Source organism: Hyperolius riggenbachi, chromosome 5, assembly GCF_040937935.1.
Source record: "Hyperolius riggenbachi isolate aHypRig1 chromosome 5, aHypRig1.pri, whole genome shotgun sequence".
Lineage (NCBI taxonomy): Eukaryota > Metazoa > Chordata > Amphibia > Anura > Hyperoliidae > Hyperolius > Hyperolius riggenbachi.
Window position 1 is genome coordinate 383,117,006 of NC_090650.1, and position 24,270 is coordinate 383,141,275.

The 24,270-nt window shown below is 42.5% G+C and overlaps 1 protein-coding gene across 4 annotated transcripts in view; it reads left to right on the top strand.

The window, feature by feature from the left end:
* NDUFAF6 (NADH:ubiquinone oxidoreductase complex assembly factor 6) overlaps nt 1-24,270 on the top strand; it is a 129,262-nt gene that overhangs the window by 98,720 nt on the left and 6,272 nt on the right. For 3 of the 4 annotated variants that reach the window (XM_068234879.1, XM_068234882.1, XM_068234880.1), the window contains one exon: nt 9,528-9,629. The exons of the other annotated variant lie outside the window; for it this stretch is intronic. In XM_068234879.1, coding sequence (XP_068090980.1) covers nt 9,528-9,629 — 102 coding nt within the window. The remainder of the gene's footprint in view (nt 1-9,527; nt 9,630-24,270) is intronic. 4 annotated transcript variants of the gene reach the window in all.

Here is a 24,270-nt window from a genome sequence, read left to right on the forward strand (position 1 = left end):
AGGACCGTAAGAGGAGCAAGAAGGCTCTGTAGGACCCAGATCCTTCCCTCTCCTTAAGAAATTGTCTGTGTTTTTTTTTTTTTTATACTCCCCAGACTCTCTTTAAAGAGAACCTGCGCCGAAGCCTGTGTTCAGTAACACACACTTAAAGTGTACCAGAGATCAAAAACTATAACGAATCGATACTTACATGGAGCTTCCTCCAGCCCCATAAGCATGTGTGAGTCCCTCGCCGCCCTCCCTCGTTCAGCCGCGATCAGCCCCAGTAACTGGTTCAGGCGCAGCAGTCCGAAGGTCCACGCATGCACAGAAGAACCATACCGGGGCTGACTGCCGCTGAACGACAGACTGCGGGAGGACGGTGAGGGACTCGCACGTGCTTATGGGGCTGTAGGAAGCCTTGGGTAAGTATCGAATCTTTATAGCTTTTGATCTCTGGAGCACTTTAAGTAGAGGGAAGCCTATGGATCCTAATGAGGCTTCCCTCGGTCCCCCGATGTGATTGGAGAGCGCGGCCCCATTCAGAACACTGACGAGTCCTCAGTAGCTTTCATAGTTAAAGGGAACCAGAGATGTACCCAAGATGAAAAAATGAAAAAGAAGTTATACATACCTGGGGCCTCCTCCAGCCCCATACGCGCTGATCGATCCCACGCCGTAGTCCTCCGCTGTCTGCATCTACGAGAACCGGGTCTCGTCACTGACGTCATCGGAGCCAGCTACGCAGGAGAAGTGCGCCCTCTGCGTATCTCTCCATACACTGCTGCAGAGATACACAAAGAGCGCACTTCCCTTACGCTTAGACTGGCTCCGACTGACGGAACAGCGGAGAGCCGGTTCTCGTAGCTGCGGGCAGAGGAGGACGGCGGCGTGGGATCGATCAACGCATATGGGGCTGGAGGAAGCCCCAGGTATGTATAAAATCTTTATTTTTTTTTCATCTTCATTTAAAATCTGAAAATCTATTTTGTTAATTTAAAGGGGCACTACAGCGAAAAACTGTAACACTTAAAATATGTGCAAACATACACAAAAGTAAATTTTTTTCCAGAGTAAAATGAGCCATAAATTACCTTTCTCCTATGTTGCTGTCACTTACAGTAGGTTGTAGAAACCTGACAGAAGTGACAGGTTTTGGACTAGTCCATCTCTTTATAGGGGATTCTCAGTGATATATTTATTTTCAAAAGCACTTAGTTGCTCTGTCCAACTGGCAAAAAAAAAACTGTGTAGGGAGCAGGGAAGCTGGCCAGCATCTTTGTATAAATACTTTTCAGGGAATATCTTTATAGAGAATAAAAGCCTTGCTGAGAATCCCCTATGAAGAGATGGACTAATCCAAAACCTGTCACTTCTGTCAACCTACAACCTACTGTAAGTTACAGCAACATAGGAGAAAAGTAATTTATGGCTCATTTTACTCTGGAAAAAAATGTACTTCTTATTTGTATATGTTTGCTCATATTTTACATTTTACAGTTTTTCGCTGTAGGGCCCCTTTAAGCTTGACAATTTCACCCGCTTATATCCTCCTTGGCTAATCACAGCTTTCCCCCAGGATTAGATATTCATTTACAATGTCAATGGTTTCATTTAAGGTTTTTCAATCAGAGAAATTGGATCCTGCCTGATAACCTTTATTTTATTTCAAACCTTTAGGGGGAAAAAAGGAACTAATGTCTAGATTGGTGTGTGCATGTAATCTGACAGTTCCGTTGTATCATATCCACGGGACTGGGAAGGACCTAGTAAAGCTGGCCATACACATACAGATGTCCACGCAATGTACCAAAATGGTTAATTCCTTTCTGAAAAGAATCCATTGAGAAGGGATCGATTCCCACCACATGCTGCAAATCGATTCCCAATAGATTCCAGCAGGTAATCTATTGAAAATAGAACCGCAACATTGCAGTGTTCAATGCAGTGCAACATTATGGGCCATCGATCTATCAATGCTCTTCCCCCTCCCATAGATTGACCTAAATTTTCCATCCTGTCCGGTCTAAACTTTAGAACTGATTTTTGGGCAAATTGATCTGACCTTTTGGGGGAACAGATTCCCAACAGATTAATCGAATATACAGCGAGTCAAATGGGAAAATCATTGAGTGTATGGCCACCTTAAAGGGACTCCGAGCACCTCTCATGGGCATGCCTTTAAGCTAGACTACTTCCAACAAAGTCGTGCTATGACCCCACTGGAGGAGCCTCTTGCAATGGCCATGCATGTCACTTCCTCTTCCTGCTTCATTCAGTGATGCACTTCTCTAACAGAGAAGACAGGGGTGACCCGGAAGTTATAACAGCCAAGATGGCAGGCGCGATTTTTAAATTGAAATTGAATGAAAACTACATAAGGGTATGCATCTTTAAAGGGGAACTGAAGTAAGAGGTATACAGAGGCTGCCATATTTATTTCCTTTTAATCAATACCAGTTGCCTGGCAGCCCTGCTGGTCTATTTCTCTGCAGTAGTATCTGAATAACACCAGACACAAGCATGCAGCTAGTCTTGTCAGATCTGACTTTAAAGTCTGAAACACCTGATCTGCTGCATGCTTGTTCAGGGGCTATGGCTAATAGTATTAGAGGCAGAGGATCAGCAGGGCTGCCAGGCAACTGGTATTGCTTTAAAGGAAATAAACATGACAGCCTCCATATACCTCTCTCTTCAGTTCCCCTTTAAGTACTTTGCAGTACTGCTCTGAGCCTTAAAGGCATGCCCATGAGATGTGCTCGGAGTCCCTTTAAAGGAAACCTAAAGTCATTTAAGAAAAGCTAGTTTAACATTCCTGGGGCTTCTAGCGGCCCCCTGCAGCCTCCCTGTGCCCGTGCCGAGACAAACCCATCCTCTAGTCCCCCGCAGCGACCCAGTTTCATTTTCGTTAACTCAGCCAATCGGTGACCGCTGCGCCTGTGTGCCACCTCGTTCACACTCCTGTCGCCAGGAGCATCCTACACATGCGCAATATGAGATTTTTTACAGAGCAGCTGCAGGGGGCCGGGAGAAGCCCCAGGTAAGTATAACTGGCTTTTTTTTTTTAATTACTTTAGGTTTTTAGGTTTCAAAATGCCAATAAAGACAACGCGTTTAACGGGTACTGGCCCGCTTCCTCAGGTCAATACACAGTGCCTTACAGCAAGGTGCATAGGATATGAGCACCTCTAATCAAATATGGTCAAATCTGATGATATAGCCTTGTTATTTTAACATCAGCAAAAAAGTGAATTATCCATATACTAACAGCCAGTATTCTGGCTATAGCCGCTAAAGGGAAAGACCACCACCAAGATTGGATATTGTTAAAGAGAACCTGAGGTGGGATTTACTTATGCTAGTGGGGCACAGAGGCTGGTTGTGCACACTAAGACCAGCCTCTGTTGCCCCATGGTGTGCCTCCAGGACCCCCCTGCGCGCCGCTATACCCCCCGCAGTGCTAGCGACACGCAGCGTGTCGCCAGCACAATGTTTACCTTCTCCTGTCTGTTAGCGCCGCTCCCCCGCCTCCTCCGTATCACCGCTACCCGCCTGCATCCCTTCCCTCCAATAAGCGAGAGGGAAGGGACGCGGGCGGGTAGTTTTACAGCATTGGCAAAAGATACAATTTGGGACAGATGGAATATGTGTGTTGGTTGGGTTGAGATTATATGTAGACAAGATGTTCTATGAATCCTATCCTGTTGAGACCCTTATCTGTATCCTGGCTTGAAGAGGTACTGTAGCATCATATAGTATAAAGGTAGCCATACATCTAGCAATTCTGATTCAATCGTCAAAGCGATCAATTTTATTAAGTAAACAACTTCAGTATGGTTGATCGAAAGTCGAATGACTAGTGGCCCACACACTACCAACGATATCCTATGCGATTCACATTCGATTTGACCAATGTTGTGTCTCCATGCTCTGAATGCAAAAATCAATTCAGAGTTGATCGAATGACAAGTGAACAGTAACCGATTCCTGTGCGATTCACAAATATCTTGCATCCAGCTCGATCGACTAAGCTGGTCGATTCTACATGAAATCAGCCACTTTTCATCGATTGGGAATTCTTATTCTGGAACACACTCAATTCTCTCTCGATTCTATAAAATGATCGACTCGAATAGTCGATCGTACAGCCAAGTCGCTAGATGTATGGCTACCTTAATGCACCACATTTTTCAGGATATCCCGTTTTATGTTAATTATTCAGGTTTCAGCATCAGAAGCACTTCCTATATCTATATAGTGCTTTGTATTGGTATGTAGCCCTCCCAGTAATGTTTAGCCTAGGCTATGATCATGATGTCACCAAGCCTTCTCCTCTCAGTGCACTCTGGTAGATGAGAGGTTAGTTCTAGGGATGGTAAATGACATGCTAATAATTTGATGCATGACTATGCAAAATTTGTATGCAAAAAAATTGAAATTATTTGCATCTCATTGACCATCCCTAGTTGTTTCTTCTTGCTTTGGAACGCTCGCTCCATCCCCCTTCTTGGCAGTGCGGCGGCCATGTTTCCCTAGACTGCCGAAGGTCTTCAGAAACCCCTGTCTGCGTGGCCGTGGCCTGCCTCTAACTCCGCCATCAATCAGGACTCAACTGCTGAGTGGGGGGGGGGGGCTGTGGGAGTGGTTAGAGCCTTGGTAGCAAATTTAAAAAAAAAAATGCTTGGGTACATTTTGAAAGTGAGGTGGAGCGATCATCTGCCTGAAGGGAAGACATCAGAACAGGTAAGTATTGAACCCCGCGACCTGCCATCCTCCCTCATTCAAACAGAGCATGTCATTACAGGCTAAGTCAGTTCAGCTTTAGTTTTGTTTTTGGGGTTTTTTTTTTTAACAGGAAGCTCCTTGTTTGGATATTTGTTTAAAGTCATTTAAGGAAAGTCTTGTACTCTACCCTAGAGGAAGCCCTACTGACATTTATACTAGACTGAATTTTACAGATTAAGAAATCTCTGTCCTGCTATCTGCTGACAGTAGGGTGGCTCCTCACAGCTAGACACTGGAAATTGTATCACAGACCTAAAACATAGTAAAACAGAATAGAATTACGGTAATCAAAGGCATGAGGATGGAAGAGCTTGTCCTGGTGGCTCAAGGCTAACAGGAGACCTTTCTGCAATTGTGGTCAGTGGGAAGATTTTAGGGGCTCTGACAAGGCTAAGAACGCCACTGCTTGAGGGCAGTAAATTGAGGAACTCATCATAAATGAGACCATGTATTGGCTGGTCCATAGGGATGTAGGGGTGGATGGAGGGATAAAAGGTCAGAGACGAGTTCTGCTTCAGTCTTTCTCTTCCTACTCTTCTGTATTCAGTGTTGTACTGCTACGGTTGTTTCATAAAAGGCAAGACTGTTAAACAGTTGGTGGATGTCATAGGATCATCCTAATGCAAGAAATATACAATATCTCTGGCATAGCATTGCCAAGGATGAAAGACGACACGCTGTTTATGATTTTTTTTTCATAGGTTTTTAATTTGACATTCCTGTTCTACAAATAACATTTTATAATGCAGTATGATCCTGTACTGAAGTAAGGTTATTTAGAGATCAGTTTTGGATAGTACATGTCTATTTTTTTTTTTTTCACAACACATGTAGAAGTGCAATACAGCTAGTTTACTAGGGTTCTTACAGTAATTGAAATGGAAGTTTGGTGGGTTTAAAATATTTATGCTAGGTATTTATATATTGTTAAAAAGCATAATAAATAGCTAAGTAATCCTTTTGATGTGGGCATATTGTTTCTTTGCTCACTTTGCTGCAACCAATTTAACAATATTTCAGTATTTTTTTTAGTTTCTAGTTTTCTTCATATCCTATCCATAATCTTAGTTCTTGCATAGTTTATCCAATATACACAAGCTTGGCAGCATGTGTTAAAGGGCAGATAGCGCTATCTTTCTGGACCAGATAATTAACCAGTACTTGGTAAGAAAAAAAAAATTAATGTACAGAGTAAAATTGATTTTTTTATTTGTGTAAGACAAAAACTATCCTTATATAAAGGGGGTGTTTACACTTCTTATTGTGGTGGTGGTGTTGTTAATAATAATAATTGTGATGATCCCCATTCTTGTTGTATTAATTGATTATTGTCATTTTTTTAGTTTATTATTTACTGTTAAATTATTGGTGGTGGTATTTTGATTTTAATAGATTAGTATTGTATTTATTTGAAGTTGCTGAATACTTTGTTAAATACAATATATTGATTGATTGAACACGTAACATTTTGTCTGTATTTTTATTTACCCTGTTTTTTTTCTTACTCTGTACAATGCCATGGAAGATGATGGCACTATGTACATGTTTTTATAATTATATATTTATATTTTGATAGTTGGTTTTCAAGCTAATGTGTTTTTTTTGTTTTTTTTCAAAAGTACTGAAAGATAAAACAACCAGGAAATGAGTCTATGGCCCATCAATTCACTTTTCTTCCTAGGAGATAATTTTTCATCTTCTTTTTAACATGCTAAGGGGCCCAGGCCTATATGCAATTATTTTTTTTCTCTCGAGTTTTCTCCTTGGAGATCATTTTTAACCTTCTATTTAGATTAATTTTCTTGTACTTTTCAACTGAAAAAGTACAGAAAAGTAGATGAAAAGGTACTATCAAAGTTATTTTGAGTATTTTCTTGCTTTTTGCTGGCTTAAAAAGCATTTCATTGACTTAAGTTTAAAACTATCACCTAGGAGAAAACTTAGGAGAAAAAGTTAACTGCATATGGGCCCCACAGCCTTCCCAGCTGTTGTGAAATATATCACCAATCAGTCTCTAGGAAGTATAGTATAGGTTTATGTACTGTACAGGAGACATACACTAATTCATAGCAATGTCTGCCAAAGGAAGACTTGAACAGAAGTTGTATACAGTACTCCAAATTACATATTACAATTATACCTCCTACCTTGACCCCTATTGGATCCTGACATAGAAGCTAACTAACTATTGGGTGATACAAAACTGCAAACATGAATACCTATGAGTAGATGAGGTCAGTCAGTTGGTAATTGTAATCAGAGATACTTATTTAAGCAGTAGTTACATTTCAAGGCTAGTTAAATTTATGGACTTAACTCTGCAAGTTTAGTTAAACTTATATTCCAAAACCCATGAAAACATGTAACAGAAGAGAACCATTTTTATAAGAATAAATGTAGAAATATATAAAAAAAACAGTCTGGCAGAATGGGTTACTTCCATTTTACTTCACCCAACTTCAGTGAGCAACTTTTTTTTTTTTACATTACAGTTGTCCTTTAAATGCAGAACTCCAGGCTTCACAATTCTCTCTCAAATATCATCATTTGTGTTCCTAGCGAAAAGACTGGGCTTTATTGTCATGCTCTGGTGCTGGGATTTACAGTAGTTTCCATCAGTGTTTATACCCAATGTGTGCTGTAAGGGCTCAGTGAAAGTATTCATTGGTTTAAAATGTAACCCTGCATTCCATAATGCCTTTTTGGGATAAGCCTGACCTTTAGCTTCTCTATCTCCACCAACACCAGTCCAATCCTACATCTGCTGACCTTACTGTGCCTTCTATCCATACCTAATCTCTTCCTACAGTGTGATTTATCACCTGCCTCCCTCAGCATCTCAAACTGTCTATTATATAGAGCTCCTCCTCCTCCCACGGCTCCTTATTTCCCTACACTTTTTAGAGAGGTCTTATTAACTTTATCAGATTTTTCTTGTTTCCTTATTGCTATTTTATCATGATGAACCTTTTTAGGGTTTTTTTTATTTTGTTGTAGGTTGAAAGTTTTTAATGTCTGTTAAAGTGGTCCTGAACTCTTGCACAGGACAGAAGGAAAACAACAGAAATGCACTCTATATGTCTTTAAAGAGTTTAGCCTGTGTAATCCCCCCTCATTTGTGTCCAATTACTAGTTGTAATTTGATCTTCTCTCTGTGTCACATGAGTACCTATGGCAGATAAGTGATAAGGTCATTTGAAAGCACAGGGTGTAAACAATATGTCTGCTTTCATGAATCAGGAAGCAGAAACAGTGCAGATTTATTTTAGGATTTGTATCAGCTGTAACGAAGAAACTTTTTTGTTTAAGGTCATTATGCTGTTGTGTATCTTTTAGAACAGAGATGACGTTCTGAGTTCAGGTCCACTTTAACTGAGGTCAAATCCAGTGATTCCTAAGTATTTCCTGTTGATAGGCTATAGAAATGCTATGGCAGTGAACAAAAATGTGTGGTTTTTCACCGGAAAATCATCAATGTCTGTCCTGCTGGTTGGCAGAGCGGATACAGTCATTTAGGAGTGCCCCGTCCATTTGATTGCTATATGGTTATGTTACCTTGCCTTCCCATTGATGTTTGGCCTACGATATGATGTCAAACAGCTTTCAACCCCAGAGTACTCTGGGCGACAATGTTTCTACTGGCTACACAGGCAAGGGAAACAAAAAAAAATCCACAGGGATTCACCTTGCCAACAGTAAAGATGCTGGCATCACTGATAAATTTAAGAATGCTAATCAGAATGAGGTACGATTTTACAAAAGGCAAACCTTGACTAAACAATTTATAAATTGATATAATAAAAGAATTACATTAAAATGTACCTGTAGGGAAAAAATGGTTAAAGTTTGCTACTTACCTCATCCATCCCCATTGAGCTCATGGTACCAGTGCTGCAGCCCTCTAAACCTGTTGAACAAGCGCTTTTTATATAGGTTTGCATGGCCACACACTCACTGTGTACCACGCAGGCGCAAGACAGCCATGTCTGCGTAGTAGCATGAAGTCACTTCTGCACAGCTTTTAGCTCTGTGCTACTGTGCAAGACATAGATTTGACGCTTTTTGTGAAAGAAGCTTCACTTCTTCAGGAATTATTGGACTCTTATGTAAGAGACCTATTTATTTACCTACATGGTGTAAGAATTTCATGTGTCATGAGACCAATCCTATAATCTAACTTTTGTTTTTTAGAAAGTCACAGGTTTAAGTTATGTTTAGTAAAGTATCACTTCAAGTGTCACATGACTAGTAATGTTGCTTTCCAATTTAGCTTCTCCCCCCCCCCCCCCCCCCCCGCCTTTTAGAGCAGTAAATATGCAGCATCTGCACCGGGCAACTATAAGTTATTTCTTTTTTCTAAGGTAAAAAAAAATTATAAATTTCACCTAGGAATTTGATTATAGCATTGAGTTTGTGACTACAGTCTTACATAGATGGGCAAAGGCGAGTTTTCTATCACGGAGCTTCTGTCACTGTCATGGATTTTATTAAAGAACCGAGGGACTGTTTACATTGGGCTGGGGCACTAGTCTCTGCCGGTATCCTTTATTATGTGGCCTGTGTGTTTATTATCTAGTAATTGGCAGAACTGCGGTTTCCACATGAAGGGCATTACTGCAGGATGTGTCTAGCTGTAGCCTGGCGGAGAGACTTCCAATCTCCGCTACTTCACTGTGACGTGAGGCGGGTCAGGCATGCCTTATTTTCTGTAATTCCCACGGGTTTCAGATGTTTTTTTTATTTCTGTATTTTCCTTCCCTCAGCACGGGGCTTCGCAGGAGGATTTCATCCGAGGTAGCCAGGAGAAAAATGTCAAAGACGTTATATTCGATATTGCCAGCCAGGCCTATGTACATCTGGACCACGTAAGTGTCTCTCATCCCTCCGTGAGGTGCGGATCTTCTCCTGGCTGGGGATCCGCACTGTTCAGTTTCCTGCCCTTTGGTAGCTTTTCTCAGCTAGAGGTAGATTATTTTGCAGCCTTCCTCTTTATTCCACATGATTAAAATAGAATTATACTGTGTTTGAAGATCAAGCGGAGTTCTGACAGTCGGCTTTCAGCCCTACTTGGGGCGCATTTCTAAATATACCATCTGATAGCTTGGTAAGCCGAGAGATCATAATGTTCTCTTTTTCTCAGTTGAGGCTTCTTCCGCTAAAAAACTCTTCTTTGAAGATTTGGTCACATGTCCTGTGGCAGTTTAGCTGAACATTTTGAAGCGGACCTGAACTCTCTTTGCTCTAAAAGATACGCAACAGCATAATAACCTTTAAAGAAAAACATTTCTTTTGTTACAGCTGATACAAAATAAAATAAGTTTGCAGTGTTTCTACTTCCTGCTTTCATGGAAGCAGACATATTCTTAACCCCCTGTGCTGTCAAATGAGCTTATGTGCTGTGGCAGTCAGCTGACACAGGGGAGAGATCACATTACAACTTGTGATTAGACACAGAGGAGGGGGAATTAGACAGGCTAAACTCTGTAAATACATACAGGGTGCATTTTTCTCTATTTTCCTTCTGTCCTGTGCACCAGTTCCAGTCCACTTTGGATGGTTGTTTCTTGCCTTGCATTACAGTATAATCTTGTTTTAATGAACTCTTACATAGTAAAACTTTGGGTATAGTAAACTAAGGTCCCAGGCCAAGCACCATTATAAAAGTTTTCATAGGAGTAACAGCTGGTATAGTAAACACAGATATAATAGAACTTCTGTTATAATAAACCTGTATTTTGGCCCCTGCGGTATTCTTCATCTGGCTATAGTGGAAAGTGGCCGGGCACATGTGTCATACGTCAGTCAGAGACCCATGAGCTGTGGCCGGGGGACCGGCTGGCAGCCAGTGAGAGCTACACTTCCTGTGTGAGCTGCTGCCTGATTACTGAGGGAATTGCTCATCATCTGTGACTTGCTTGTGCATGGCTGCAATGCTGTAGTATCATACAGGCTGTGCAGAAATGTGAACAGAAGGGCACACAATTAGTACTGACACCAGGAAACTGTTTAGTGGTGTGAGGGGAGACCACTTGACACCAGGGAACTGTTTAGGTGTGGAAAGGGTGACCACTAGACACAAGGGAACTGTATGTGGGATGGAGGGTGGAAGAAACCACTAGACACCAGGGCACTGTATAGGGGAGGGAGGAGGCCTTACACACAAGGAAATTGTATGGGGAGGACGTTGGACACCAGGAAACTTTATAAGAGAGGGAGATGGTCACTAGTCAGTGGGGTTGGCCCCGTGACTTGGTCCCAGTGTTCAATTTCGGCCCACTTTTGTATGAGTTTGACACTCCTGCGCTAGATTCTCAGCAGTCAGCCCTGACCTGCCGTCTCGGCAGAGAACTATAGCGTGAGTACACACCCTTACTTCAGAAAACAGGGTGAGCCCACTTTGCAGACACACTGGGAGAACACACAGGACTTGTCCAAGCTGCAGCGTGTAGTGCTGACAAGATGGCATACATAATGACATCATAAGATTAGGCTGTCTCTATTTGTGTTTGCAGGCCTCTTCAGAGGGTATTCTATGGAGAGGTGTTTTCCTTTTAGCTGGGCCTGTTTACCAAGTACAACTTTTATCTCTGCTCAGTTTATTGTACGTTCACTTTAGGGCGTATCCATGGAAACCAATTTGTATACATACAAAACAAAAACGCTCAATTACATATCCGGAAACACATTTCCGCAATTACCGAATGTTGACATCACATAAAAAAAGATCATCGCCGCAAACTGCTATTCCTCGAAAGCTTAAATGAAGCCAAGCAGCTTGTTGTCACGCTGTGACATGAATGAGCTCTAGTGAAAAGATGCTTTTATATGTATTGTCCACACGCTGTAGAAGGGATTTTTATGGCTGTGGAGATGTACACAAAGTCTGCAGATATACACATAATAATATGTTGGCCCAGAGCCGTTTCTAATCTAAGTAGCTGTAAAGAACAGATGCTGTGTGGCTGCAAACCCCACTTATCTGAGGATGAATTGTGATTAATCCTTGTCTAAACAAGCAGACTATTATTGACTTTAAGGGCTAACTATTCTCTCTGGTGTCGTCTGGCTGGGTACACACAATCTATTTCTTCGGTCGATTTCCGTTTCAAAGGATTTTCGATTCGTTTTTCCACCCGATTTCCCACTCGATTTTCTTATCAATTTCCATTCACTTCTATGAGAAATCAAGCAGGAAAACGATCAAAAATAATATTGGACATGATGGAAATTATCAATCGAACGTATCTATCGATATCACAATGAAGGCTGACTATTCATTACACTGTAGCTACTTTACTGTGAGTTAAGGTAGCCATACACTGCTCGATTTGCTATTAGATTGACCAGCTGACAGATCCCTATCTGATCGAATCTGATCAGAGAGGGATCGTATGGCTGCCTTTACTGCAAACAGATTGTGAATCGATTTCAGCCTGAAACCAATCACAATCTGTGGAGCCGCCGCTGCCGCTTGTCCTCCCCCCCCGCGCATACATTACCTGACGCTGGCTCCCGGGCATCTTCTCCGCATCTTCTCCACGCCCTCTATTTGAACTTCCTGGTCACTGCAGTGACAGGAAGCGCCGGGATGGAGCGGGTGCAGCGCGGAGAAGATGCGGAGAAGACGCCCGGGAGCCAGCGTCAGGTAATGTATACCTGATCGGATCGGCCGCCGCTAGCGACGCGCTCCCTACCCGCGGGCGATCGAGGGTAATTTCCCGCACGGCGCGATCGACGGACCGATCCGATTTCGGGGGGAAATCGGATCGGCGGGTGCGTTTAGCGCGAACGATTGGCAGCAGATTCGATCCAAGGATCGAATCTGCTGTCGAAACGGCCGCGAATCGGGCCAGTGTATGGCCACCTTAAATGTTTGTGGTGCACAGACTGAAGGGGACAAAACTGGACAAAAGGGGACAAAACACTAACTTATCTACATATCTTATCTATCATGTAGATAGTTTACACAGCAAATCTAGCTGCAAACAGCCTCAACAGTCTTATGTTTATTTATTCCTGTGATACAATGACAGCGGCCATGTTTTGTTTGTCACATTACACATAGGCAAGCTGCAACTGCATCTTCAGCCCTCCGCTCACTCCCCTCTCCTCCTCCCTCCTCCCCTCTGCCTCTGAAATCTCTGGCTAGTAACCTCCTCCTCCTCCTGCCCAGACTAAGCTCCCATAAGTCCTTGCTACATGGAGTGCCAAGGCACTTTGAGCTGTGGGCGAGGCTTGTTTAGTTTATATGGAATTTAGGGTATTAAAACAAAACAAAAAAGTATTTGGCTTGAGGAATGCCCTATAAACTATATGTAAGGAACACAATTATGCAATGAGTAAAAGTTTATCTTGGATCCACTTTAAAGTCAATGGGAATCACTAAAAAAAATAAAAAAATAATTATACTTACCCAAGCAGAGGGAAGGCCTATAGAGCCTTCTCGCTCCTCTCTCGGTCCCCGTTGCAGCCCTGGCTCTCCGGTAGCAGTATCCAACCAATTTGGTTAAATACTGTTCTCTCTGCCACTGAAGGAGGCTTCAGAGCCGCCTGTCTTCAGGAGGACTCGGCTGCCGAAGACTTTCAAACTCCTCCGCAGCACCGGGAGAGGAGAGGGAAGGCTCTATAAGACCCAGAGCCTTCCATCTCCTTAGGTAAGTATCTAGCATTTTTTTTTTGATTCCCATTGACTTTAACTCTTTCTGAACTGGAAACCATGTGAGACTCTTTTCTTTGCGACTAATGTTCTATTTCTTAGCTGCACTACACATACAATTCATGATATCCTAAGTTTATTTTCGTTTAAGGTTTGCTTTAAGTAGACACAGACTAAGACTTTGAGGTTTAGAAAATGTAAAACCCAATGTGACAGCACAGATAACAACCTCTGCAGTTCATTATTCAGCCGTTACAATTCAGTTGATGAAAAGAGCAAGAATTTAATTATTCACGGGTGTTTTCAGTCACAAATTGATGCCTAAGCCGGCAATAAGCTCAGATTCTAAAACCTATTAAACTGCAAAAAAAGATTAGTTGCTGAAGAAAACAGGTTTCTTAATCTATAAGGGATAAACCTGGGCTAACATTAGTGTCCGCCTAAAATCCCAGGAATCTGACAGGAACTGAACATAATATTGATTACATTATACTGATTGTTGCTTCTGTTTTGTTTAAATATATTCTAGCAGGGAGTGTAAAAGTGACCCTGGGATGGGGGATAAGCCATAAAATATACATACCTGTGGCTTCCTCCAGCCCCCTCTGGCCTGATCTCTCCCACGCTGTCCTCTTCTCCCTCTCCGTTCGCCCGCAACTGGCCCTGGAAAATCCATCAGTCGGGGCCAGGTGGTGCATGCACAGTCCGGCCAGGTGCACTCCCCTGTCTCATTCTGCATCTGCACAATACCACTGCAGTCGCTCCAGGTAGAAACACATAAAGGAAAAAAGGCAATTTCTCACGTGTGTTATGGGGATGCTGGGGATGTAATTAAAGGTGGCTGCTGAACGGCAAGCTGGTGCCCGGATCTTTTTTTCCTTTATGTGTTTCTACTACTGGTGTTTATCTGGAGGCACAGCGACTGCACCTATACCCCCTGAGCCAGCTGTCATCTAGTGCCGATCTACTTTCTCTTGTGGTTATGCACTTGCTCCAGGTGATGTGAATGCAGCGGGAGCGTGCGGCTGGGCGTGCATGCGCAGTTGGCCCTGGACTGAAGGACATTCCAGAGCCAATTGTGGGCGAATGGAGCGAGAGAAGAGGACGCCATGGGAGCAACCAGGCTGCAGGAAGCCACAGATAAGTATATTTTATGGCTAATTCCCCATCTCAGGGTCACTTTAAGGCCTCTTGCACACTGCAAGTGATTCTGATTCAGATTCCGCTTTTTAATCAGTTTTTACATCCGATTCAGATTCCGATTTGCAGTTTGCTCCCTGCACACTGCAAATCGGAATCTGAATCGGATGTAAAAACTGATTAAAAAGCGGAATCTGAATCGGAAATGCACGCAGTGTGCAAGAGGCCTAAGACTGTCACACCTTATATAACACTGAATGTACAGCTAGAATTATTTGCTGGAGCAATATAGACTCTATGGGCTTCATTCACTAGGACAAATAGCATACCTTATCAGAGTTGGCATGCCTTATCTGAGTTAACACTCCTTATCAGAGTAGCATAGCGAGCGCTACAAACTTATGCCTGCTAATTGGCAATGACGAGAACTCCACTCGTCCTGCCCTGAGCCCCTGCGGGTCCAATCACTTTAAAAGATATTATCCCGGCACTTTGACTGGCCCAATAGGCTGCCTGTCACTTGACAGGTAACTTGACAGGCAGCCTATTAGGCCAATCAAAGTGCAGGGATAATGTCCTTTAAATTGATTGGACCTGCAGGGGCTCAGGGCAGGACGAGTAGAGCTCTTGTCATTGCCAATTAGCAGGCATAAGTTTGTAGCGCTCGCTATGCTACTGTGATAATAAAGTGTATTGTGGGGTGCTCAGATTACAGTGGCATGTGGGAAATCAAACTTGGCATTGAAGATGTCAGCTGATAGGAGGCACCAGCCCTCAACCACCACCACTGAATTCAAATGTGGTAAACCAAAAATAAATTGAGATATGATTGTCAATGACCTAGTTCATGTGGAAAAAAAAAAATCATGAGTGTATATAATGCCATTTTTGTTACACACACACACACTCACACCTCACATAAAGGGCTTGATTTGCTAAGACAAATAGCACACCTTATCAGAGTTAACACACCTTATCAGCGGTAACACGCCTTATCAGAGTAGCATAGCGGGCACTACAAACGTATGCCTGCATAGTTATGTATGTGCTAGGCACTGTACATACACATGTCTATCTCATCACGTCATATGTCACTTCGGGTATCCTTTAAAGGCATGCCCATGAGAGGTGCTCGGAGTCCCTTTAAAGCTAACCCATGAGGTTTGCAAATTATTTTGATATATAATTACCTCAGGAGAGGGCAGCATCTCCCTGCAACTCCCCATTCCAGAACTGTGTCCTCCTGAGGCTTGCTGCACTGTGTCTGTGCAGTAGCATGGACCTGCTTATTTGGAAAAACTCGAGCCCAATCGGGTATGTTCTGCTGCCCAGGTGCAGATGGCTCATGCATGTGCAGTAGCATGGACCTACTTGGGCTACAGTGGAAAAAGTCGAGCCCGATCAGGTCCATGCTACCTTACATGCGGGTGAGCCACCAACAAGAGCTTGTCAACAGTTTTGTGGAGGGGACAGCACTGGAACGGGGGATGCCTCTGGATTATCCTCAGGCTTCCCTCTACCTTTGGGGCACTTTGTTTCACTATTGGTTTCCTTTAAAAGTAACCTAAACTGAGAAGGATATGGATTGTTCCTTTTAGAATAATACCAGTTGCCTGACTCTCCTGCTGATCCTGTGTCTCTAATGCTTTCAGTCACAGCCCCTGAACAAGCATGCAGATCAGGTGCTCTGACTGAAGTCGGACTGGATTAGCGCCATGCTTGTTTCAGGTCTATGATTCATCCACTACTGCAGCCAAAGAGATCAGCATTACTGCCAGGCAACTGGTATTGTTTAAAAGGAAACAAGGTTCCCTTTAAAGAGAATCTGTACTGTCCGATTTGTACAATAAAAAACATACCAATCGAGTCACTGTGATCTCCTGGGTCCCTCTTGGCTATTTCCGCCGCTCCCCGCCGCGATCCTGGCTTTTAATCGCGTGTTTTAGGTAGTGTTTACAAACAAAAAAAAAAACCTGTTAACCAGGAAGTGATGTATGTGTAAAATATATATACCGTATATTCCGGTGTATAAGACGACTGGACATATAAGACGACCCCCCCCAACTTTTCCAGTTAAAAGATTGAGTGTGGGATATACTTGCCATATAAGACCACCCCTCTTTCAACGCACACCAAATAAAAAAAATCATATACTGGTGCTATATATGAACAGATACTGGTGAGGTACTGTGTGTGGTACCCAGTATATAACAGTATAGAGGCGACATTGACTTGTTGTATTGGTCAACTCTAAGTGGATTGGTCAGCTCTCCTTGTCTACCTGTTTATCAGAGCGGTATGAAAGAATAGAGCGTGCTGTGCTCATAAAACACGCCTCTTTCACCTGTCTGGCCCACCCTTGTATCCTATTTACCTCCTTCTCTGCCTCTCAGATCTCGCACATATGCGCTTGCGCCGCTTCACTACAGTCCTCAACAGCGAGATCTGAGAGGCGGTAACAGGATAGGGCGGATCACCCGGCATCAATGACACCCGGCGTATAAGACGACCCCTGGCTTTTCAGAAGATTTTCAAGGGTTAAAATGTAGTCTTATATGCCAGAATATACAGTATGTGTGTGTGTGTGTGTGTGTGTGTGTGTGTATATATATATTATTATTTATTTTAATATTTATTTTAATTATTTATATAGTGCTGACATATTACGCAGTGCTGTACATAGTATACTGTCTTGTCACTAACTGTCCCTCAGAGGGGCTCACAATCTAGTCCCTACCATAGTCCTATGTCTATGTATGTATTGTGTAGTGTATGTATCGTAGTCTAGGGCCAATTCAGGGGGAAGCCAATTAACTTCTCTGTATGTTTTTGGCATGTGGGAGGAAACCGGAGTGCCTGGAGGAACCCCACGCAGACACGGGGAGAACATACAAATTCCATGCAGATAGTGCCCTGGCTGGGATTCGAACCGGGGACCCAGCGCTGCAAGGTGAGAGTGCTATCCACTACGCCACCGTGCTGCCCACAACCCTAGCATTAAAGACCTACAACATGATCTTGCTGCAGATGGAGTCACGGTGCATCGTTAAACCATTCAGCGACCTTTACACAAGCTAATTCTGTACGCAGAGGAAGCCTTTTCTCTGCCCACAGCACAAACAGAGCCGCTTGAGGTATGCTAAAGCACATTTGGACAAGCCAGGTTCATTTTGGTGCTGTGGACTGGTGAAACTAAAATTTAGTTATTTGGGCATAACAGGGGGCGTTATGCATGGAGGAAAAACAACACAGCATTCCAAGAAAAACACCTGCTACCTACAGTAAAATATGGTGGCGGTTCCATAATGCTGTGGGGCTGTGTGGCCAGTGCAGGGACTGGGAATCTTGTCAAAGTTGAGGGACGCATGGATTCCACTCAGTATTAGCAGATTTTGGAGACCAACGTCCAGGACTCAATGACAAAGCTGAAGCTGCACCGGGGCTGGATGTTTCAACAAGACAACGACCTTAAACACTGCTTAAAATCCACTAAGGCATTCATGCAGAGGAACAAGTCCAACGTTCTGGAATGGCAATCTCAGTCCCCAGACCTGAATATAATTGATAATCTGTGGTACGAGTTAGAGAGCTTTCCATACTCGGAAACCATCAAACCTGAATGAACTAGATATGTTTTATAAATAGGAATGGTCCAAAATACCTTCAACCAGAATCCAGACTCTCACTGGAACCTACAGGAAGCGTTTGGAGGCTGTAATTTCTGCAAAAGGAGGATCTACTAAATATTTCATTTATTTTTTGTGGTGCCCAAATGTATGCACCTGCCTAATTTTGTTTAAACAATTATTGCACATAGTTACATAGTTATTTTGGTTGAAAAAAAACATACGTCCATCGAGTTCAACCAGAGAACAAAGTACAACACCAGCCTGCTCCCTCACATATCCCTGTTGATCCAGAGGAAGGCGAAAAAACCCTTATAAGGCATGGTCCAATTAGCCCCAAAAGGGAAAAAAATTCCTTCCCGATTCCAGATGGCAATCAGATAAAATCAGATAAAATCCCTGGATCAACATAATTAGGCATTACCTAGTAACTTTCTGTAAATGCAATAAACTTCATTTCACTCCTCAAATATCACTGTGTGTCCCCCTATATGATATATTTCACTAACATTTTTTATCGTAATAACCAATGATTTATTCAGGAACATCATGACGATTAACAAGGTTGCCCAAACTTTCGCATCCCACTGTGTATGTGTGTGTATGTGTGTGTGTGTGTGTGTGTGTGTGTGTATATATATATATATATATATATATAGATAGATAGATAGATAGATAGATAGATAGATAGATAGATAGATAGATATATATATATATATATATATATATATATATATATATATATATATATATATATATATATATATATATATATATATATATATATATATATATATATATATATATATATATATATATATATATACAGTGGAGGAAATAATTATTTGACCCCTCACTGATTTTGTAAGTTTGTCCAATGACAAAGAAATGAAAAGTCTCAGAACAGTATCATTTCAATGGTAAGTTAACTTTAACAGTGGCAGATAGCACATCAAAAGGAAAAAAAATAACCTTAAATAAAAGATAGCAATTGATTTGCATTTCATTGAGTGAAATAAGTTTTTGAACCCTCTAACAATAAAAGACTTAATACTTAGTGGAAAAACCCTTGTTTGCAAGCACAGAGGTCAAACGTTTCTTGTAATTGATGACCAAGTTTGCACACATTTTAGGAGGAATGTTGGTCCACTCCTCTTTGCAGATCATCTCTAAATCCCTAAGGTTTCGAGGCTGTCTCTGTGCAACTCTGAGCTTGAGCTCCCTCCATAGGTTTTCTATTGGATTAAGGTCCGGAGACTGACTAGGCCACTCCATGACCTTAATGTGCTTCTTCTTGAGCCACACCTTTGTTACCTTTGCTGTATGTTTTGGGTCATTGTCGTGCTGGAACACCCATCCACGACCCATTTTCATTTTCCTGGCAGAGGGAAGAGGTTGTCGTTCAGGATTTCACGATACATGGCTCCGTCCATTTTCCCGTTAATGCGATTAAGTTGTCCTGTGCCCTTAGCAGAAAAACACCCCCAAAGCAAAATGTTTCCACCCCCATGCTTGACGGTGGGGACGGTGTTTTGGGGGTCATAGGCAGCATTTTTCTTCCTCCAAACACAGCGAGTTGAGTTAATGCCAAAGAGCTCTATTTTGGTCTCATCAGACCACAACACCTTCTCTCAGTCACTCACAGAATCATTCAGGTGTTCATTGGCAAACTTCAGACGGGCCTGCATATGTGCCTTCTTGAGCAGGGGGACCTTGCGAGCCCTGCAGGATTTTAATCCATTGCGGTGTAATGTGCTTCCAATGGTTTTCTTGGTGACTGTGGTCCCTGCTAATTTGAGGTCATTCACTAACTCCTCCCGTGTAGTTCTAGGATGCTTTTTCACCTTTCTCAGAACCATTGACACCCCACGAGGTGAGATCTTGCGTGGAGCCCCAGAGCGAGGTCGATTGATGGTCATTTTGTGCTCCTTCCATTTTCGAACAATCGCACCAACAGTTGTCACCTTCTCTCCCAGCTTCTTGCTAATGGTTTTGTAGCCCATTCCAGCCTTGTGCAGGTCTACAATTTTGTCTCTGACATCCTTGGACAGCTCTTTGGTCTTTCCTATGTTGGAGAGTTTGGAGTCTGCTTGATTGATTGATTCTGTGGACAGGTGTCTTTTATACAGGTGACTAGTTAAGACAGGTGTCCTTAATGAGGGTGACTAATTGAGTAGAAGTGTCTAACCACTCTGTGGGAGCCAGAACTCTTAATGGTTGGTAGGGGTTCAAAAACTTATTTCACTCAATGAAATGCAAATCAGTTGCTATCTTTTATTTAAGGTTATTTTTTCGATTTTCCTTTTGATGTGCTATCTGCCACTGTTAAAATAAACCTACCATTGAAATGATACTGTTCTGAGACTTTTAATTTCTTTGTCATTGGACAAACTTACAAAATCAGTATATATATCTTATGTTACAGTATACTGTACTGCGGGTTTTTATTACATAGTGAATTATCTGCACTCCAGTCTACAGACAAGGTGAAACTGAGAGCAATAAACAAAGCACACACACAAAGCCTGGAGGGGGCGTGCATAACTTCTCCCTATCACAGCAGAGGCAGTGCAGTCCTCCCTAGGTCGACAAAGCTTGACAAAGAAAAGAAGATTTGATACATTATAGAGACAGTGCAACTAGAAAAGGCTGCAGTGATCCAGACCACATTAGAACAGATATAGGAACTTACAGGATAAATTAAATAAGGCTGACATTTTTGTTACGGAGTTAAAGCACTCATACTTTAGTTATACAAAAGTGGATACACTACTTTTTTATTATTTCCTTATTTTATATTATCATTTTGCTTATTGTGCATGCCTCTCTTGCAGTGATTGATTTTAGTTGTGTTTTTGTTTTGTTTTATTTTTATTTTTTGTTTATAATTACTTATTCTGCTATTCTCATACTACATCATCCACATCTGTGAGAACCAGGCTGATTAAGGCTACGTTCCCACCAGGACGTTGCTGCGTTTTAGGGGACGTTATGGTCGCATAACGTGCCCCTAACGCAACGCCTGGTGGTGTTGGCTGTGGACGTCAGACTGAGCCGCGTTGTGCAGCTCACTCTGGCGTCCGTGATGCCGTGATGCCTACTCTTGGACGCATGCGGCATCACGTGGTCCCGCCAGCTAATCACCGCAAAGAGCGGCACTCCAGGAAGTAAACACTGCACGCCACACCATGCAGTGAATATTAATTAGCCATGTGGCTGGCCGAGGAAGAGGAGGGGAGACCTCCTCCTCCAACACTACTGAGCATGTGCAAACAGTCTAACGCAGCTTAGCCGCTTGTAACGTGCAGCACTTTAAATTGACGTGCTGCGTTACAATGTAACGCAACGTGGGCACTGTGAACAGCCCATTGATTTTTCATTACTGTGCGGTGGGGCTGCGTTACAGGCTGCACTAACGTGCACCTGTAACGTCCCACTGTGAAAGCAGCCTAAATGTTATAATAGAGGCCTCCTGTGTTTTATATAAGTAGATGTACAGAGGCGCCAAAAGGATAAAATATGCTAAAATGTTTAAAATATTCGGGTGGCGGCGGTGGACCGGCCAATCAGAAATAGACTCGATGCTGTCGCTTAAGATAAAAACAATTTATTCACATACTCCATGAACAGAACTGCAACGCGTTTCACGGGTATATTCCCGCTTCCTCAGGCAATAAACAGATAGGAGTACACGGTACAGTCTCAAGGTCACGAATAGCGCCTTTCTGAGTGGCCGGTCCACCGCCGCCACCCGAATATTTTAAACATTTTAGCATATTTTATCCTTTTGGCGCCTCTGTACATCTACTTGTCAAGATATCCACCCTTGGTGGTTGGAAGGGTGACAAACCCTCCTTTCCTTCTTCAGAGAGCGACATCTTAATCCTGAGTGGGGACAGGTCTAATCTCCCCACCTGCCTATATAGTGGTTGCCTAAATGGTAACCCATGTTTGTAAGTATAATACTTACTCCACACTAATTCTCCCTGATCCAATACATACTGCACTATATTGGGCTCTCGGTTTCTCTGTGTTTTATATAAAACTAGGTACTAATTTGTTTTGAAGCATTTTTACTCTCCTATAAATAATTTTGGGTTGATTTGGTTGGATACCCTTTAAAATTGAATGTTTCAAGAGACAATAGAAGTTTATTTTTGTTATTATTATTCAGTTGACCTGATTAGCTTTTGCATTTCAATTATTAATACAGCAAGTGAGACATTATTATTTTCTAGGTAATCCTCTGTTGATTAAATTAGCCTTCCTCTGTGTCTTTAATGCTTTCTCATATGCCTGTTCAATACACTTATTTTTGTTAACTTCATTTTATTTATAGTGGCTTGTGCTATAAAACTTTCTTATCTGTGCACTTTCTCGCCAAGCTGTTGAACTCGCCTTTGGGTAAATTCTTAATCCATGGATGATGGTCACAGTTATCTACTGCAGCATTCCCGTTTTGTCCGTATCTTCAAAATACATTTTAGCAATGAATTTGTCTCACTTCAGCCGTCAAGTCTAAGAAATGCACAATTGATTGGCTCAACTCTGCCACCAATTTCATTCTCTTGTAGTTATAATTTGAAAACTCAGTTATTTTTTAAAGCGGACCTGAACTCTTACACAGGACACAATGAAATTCCATGTATAGTTGCTGAAGAAATTCACCTCTCTGTCTTTAGTTTTTTAGGCAGAGCAACCAGTCTAATTAGTTCTTATCTGCAACTGTTAATAGACTGCCAGAGAGCTCTGCTTAGGCAGCTATATATATAGTAAACACTGAGGCTTAACCCTTTCAGTGCCTTCTGCAAAAGTGAAACCAAGTAAAACTGTAGGTTTTTTTGTTTGTTTGTTTTTTTAGGATTTCTATAAATTGCAAGGAAGTAATGTTTTTGCCATAAAGGTTATCATGGTATGGCTATCATTTTAGAGCAGAGAATACATTTTGAGTTTACTTCCACTTTAAAAAATTCCTCTGTGCACTGAAAAGCAGTCATCTGTGTAGAGCTTAGAGTTCTTGATTATTTCCCTAATTTTGCTTTCGGTTTAATTCTCTTCTTGTTGCCATTTGCAGCCTCTACATTCTTTTAAAGATAATCTGTACTCTAAAATTCTTACAATAAAAAGCATAAAAAATGGGTAGCAGTCAGGACGGGAGTTAGCGGGCACACCTGGGTCCCCGCTCCACCTCCAGCTATATGCAGCAAAAGTAAAGAGCGAGCGAGAGGGGAAGTTTACTTTTCTTCCTCTGCTCGCTGCGTGCCTTCTGGCAATGCCGCCCACTAGAGGGCGGCATTGCAGGAAGTCACAGAGAGCAGAGGCTGTAAGGCAGGGGTCCCCAACCTAAAGCTGGCCACTAACGGTCCAATTTCTAGCGAAAAATCGTTCGAGCAATCAGAAATTCTGATCGGACGAAAATTGTTCACTACACCATCAACTAACCAATCATTGCTTCCTATCTATCACGACTACCAAGAAAATCCAAATTTTCGTTCGACGAAAATTCATTCGGCCGACATTTTTTTCACTCGTTTATAATCGATTGTGTCCACCAATGGAGATTATTTACAACCAATACGATCAGAATTTCTGATCGCTCAAACGATTTTTCGCTAGAAATTGGACCGTTAGTGGCCAGCTTTAGTTGCCCCAGTATGCCTAGTATAGTTACCCCAGTATAGCTAATACAGTGCCCACTATGGGTAGGTAGTGCCCCAGTATAGCTAGTATAGTGCCCAGTATAGGTAAGTACTGCCCCAGTATAGCTGATACAGTGCCCACTATGGGTAGGTAGTGCCCCAGTATAGCTAGTATAGTGCCTAGTATAGCTAGTATAGTGCCCAGTATGGTACCCTAGTATGGGTAGGTAGTGCCCCATTACAGCCGCCCCCTCCCCGCGGCCGGCGATGCTGTTACCTTAGCCAGCGGCCGCTTCCTCTCTATTCCCTTCTCCTGCCCGTGTAACTGATTCACAGCAGCGCGCCCGTGGCTGCTGTGAGGAGGCAGGAAGCAGGGCAGCGGCTTCCTGTAGTGGCAATGTGTATCGCTGTTACTATGGGAACTGCTCTCTCCTGCTTCCTGCCT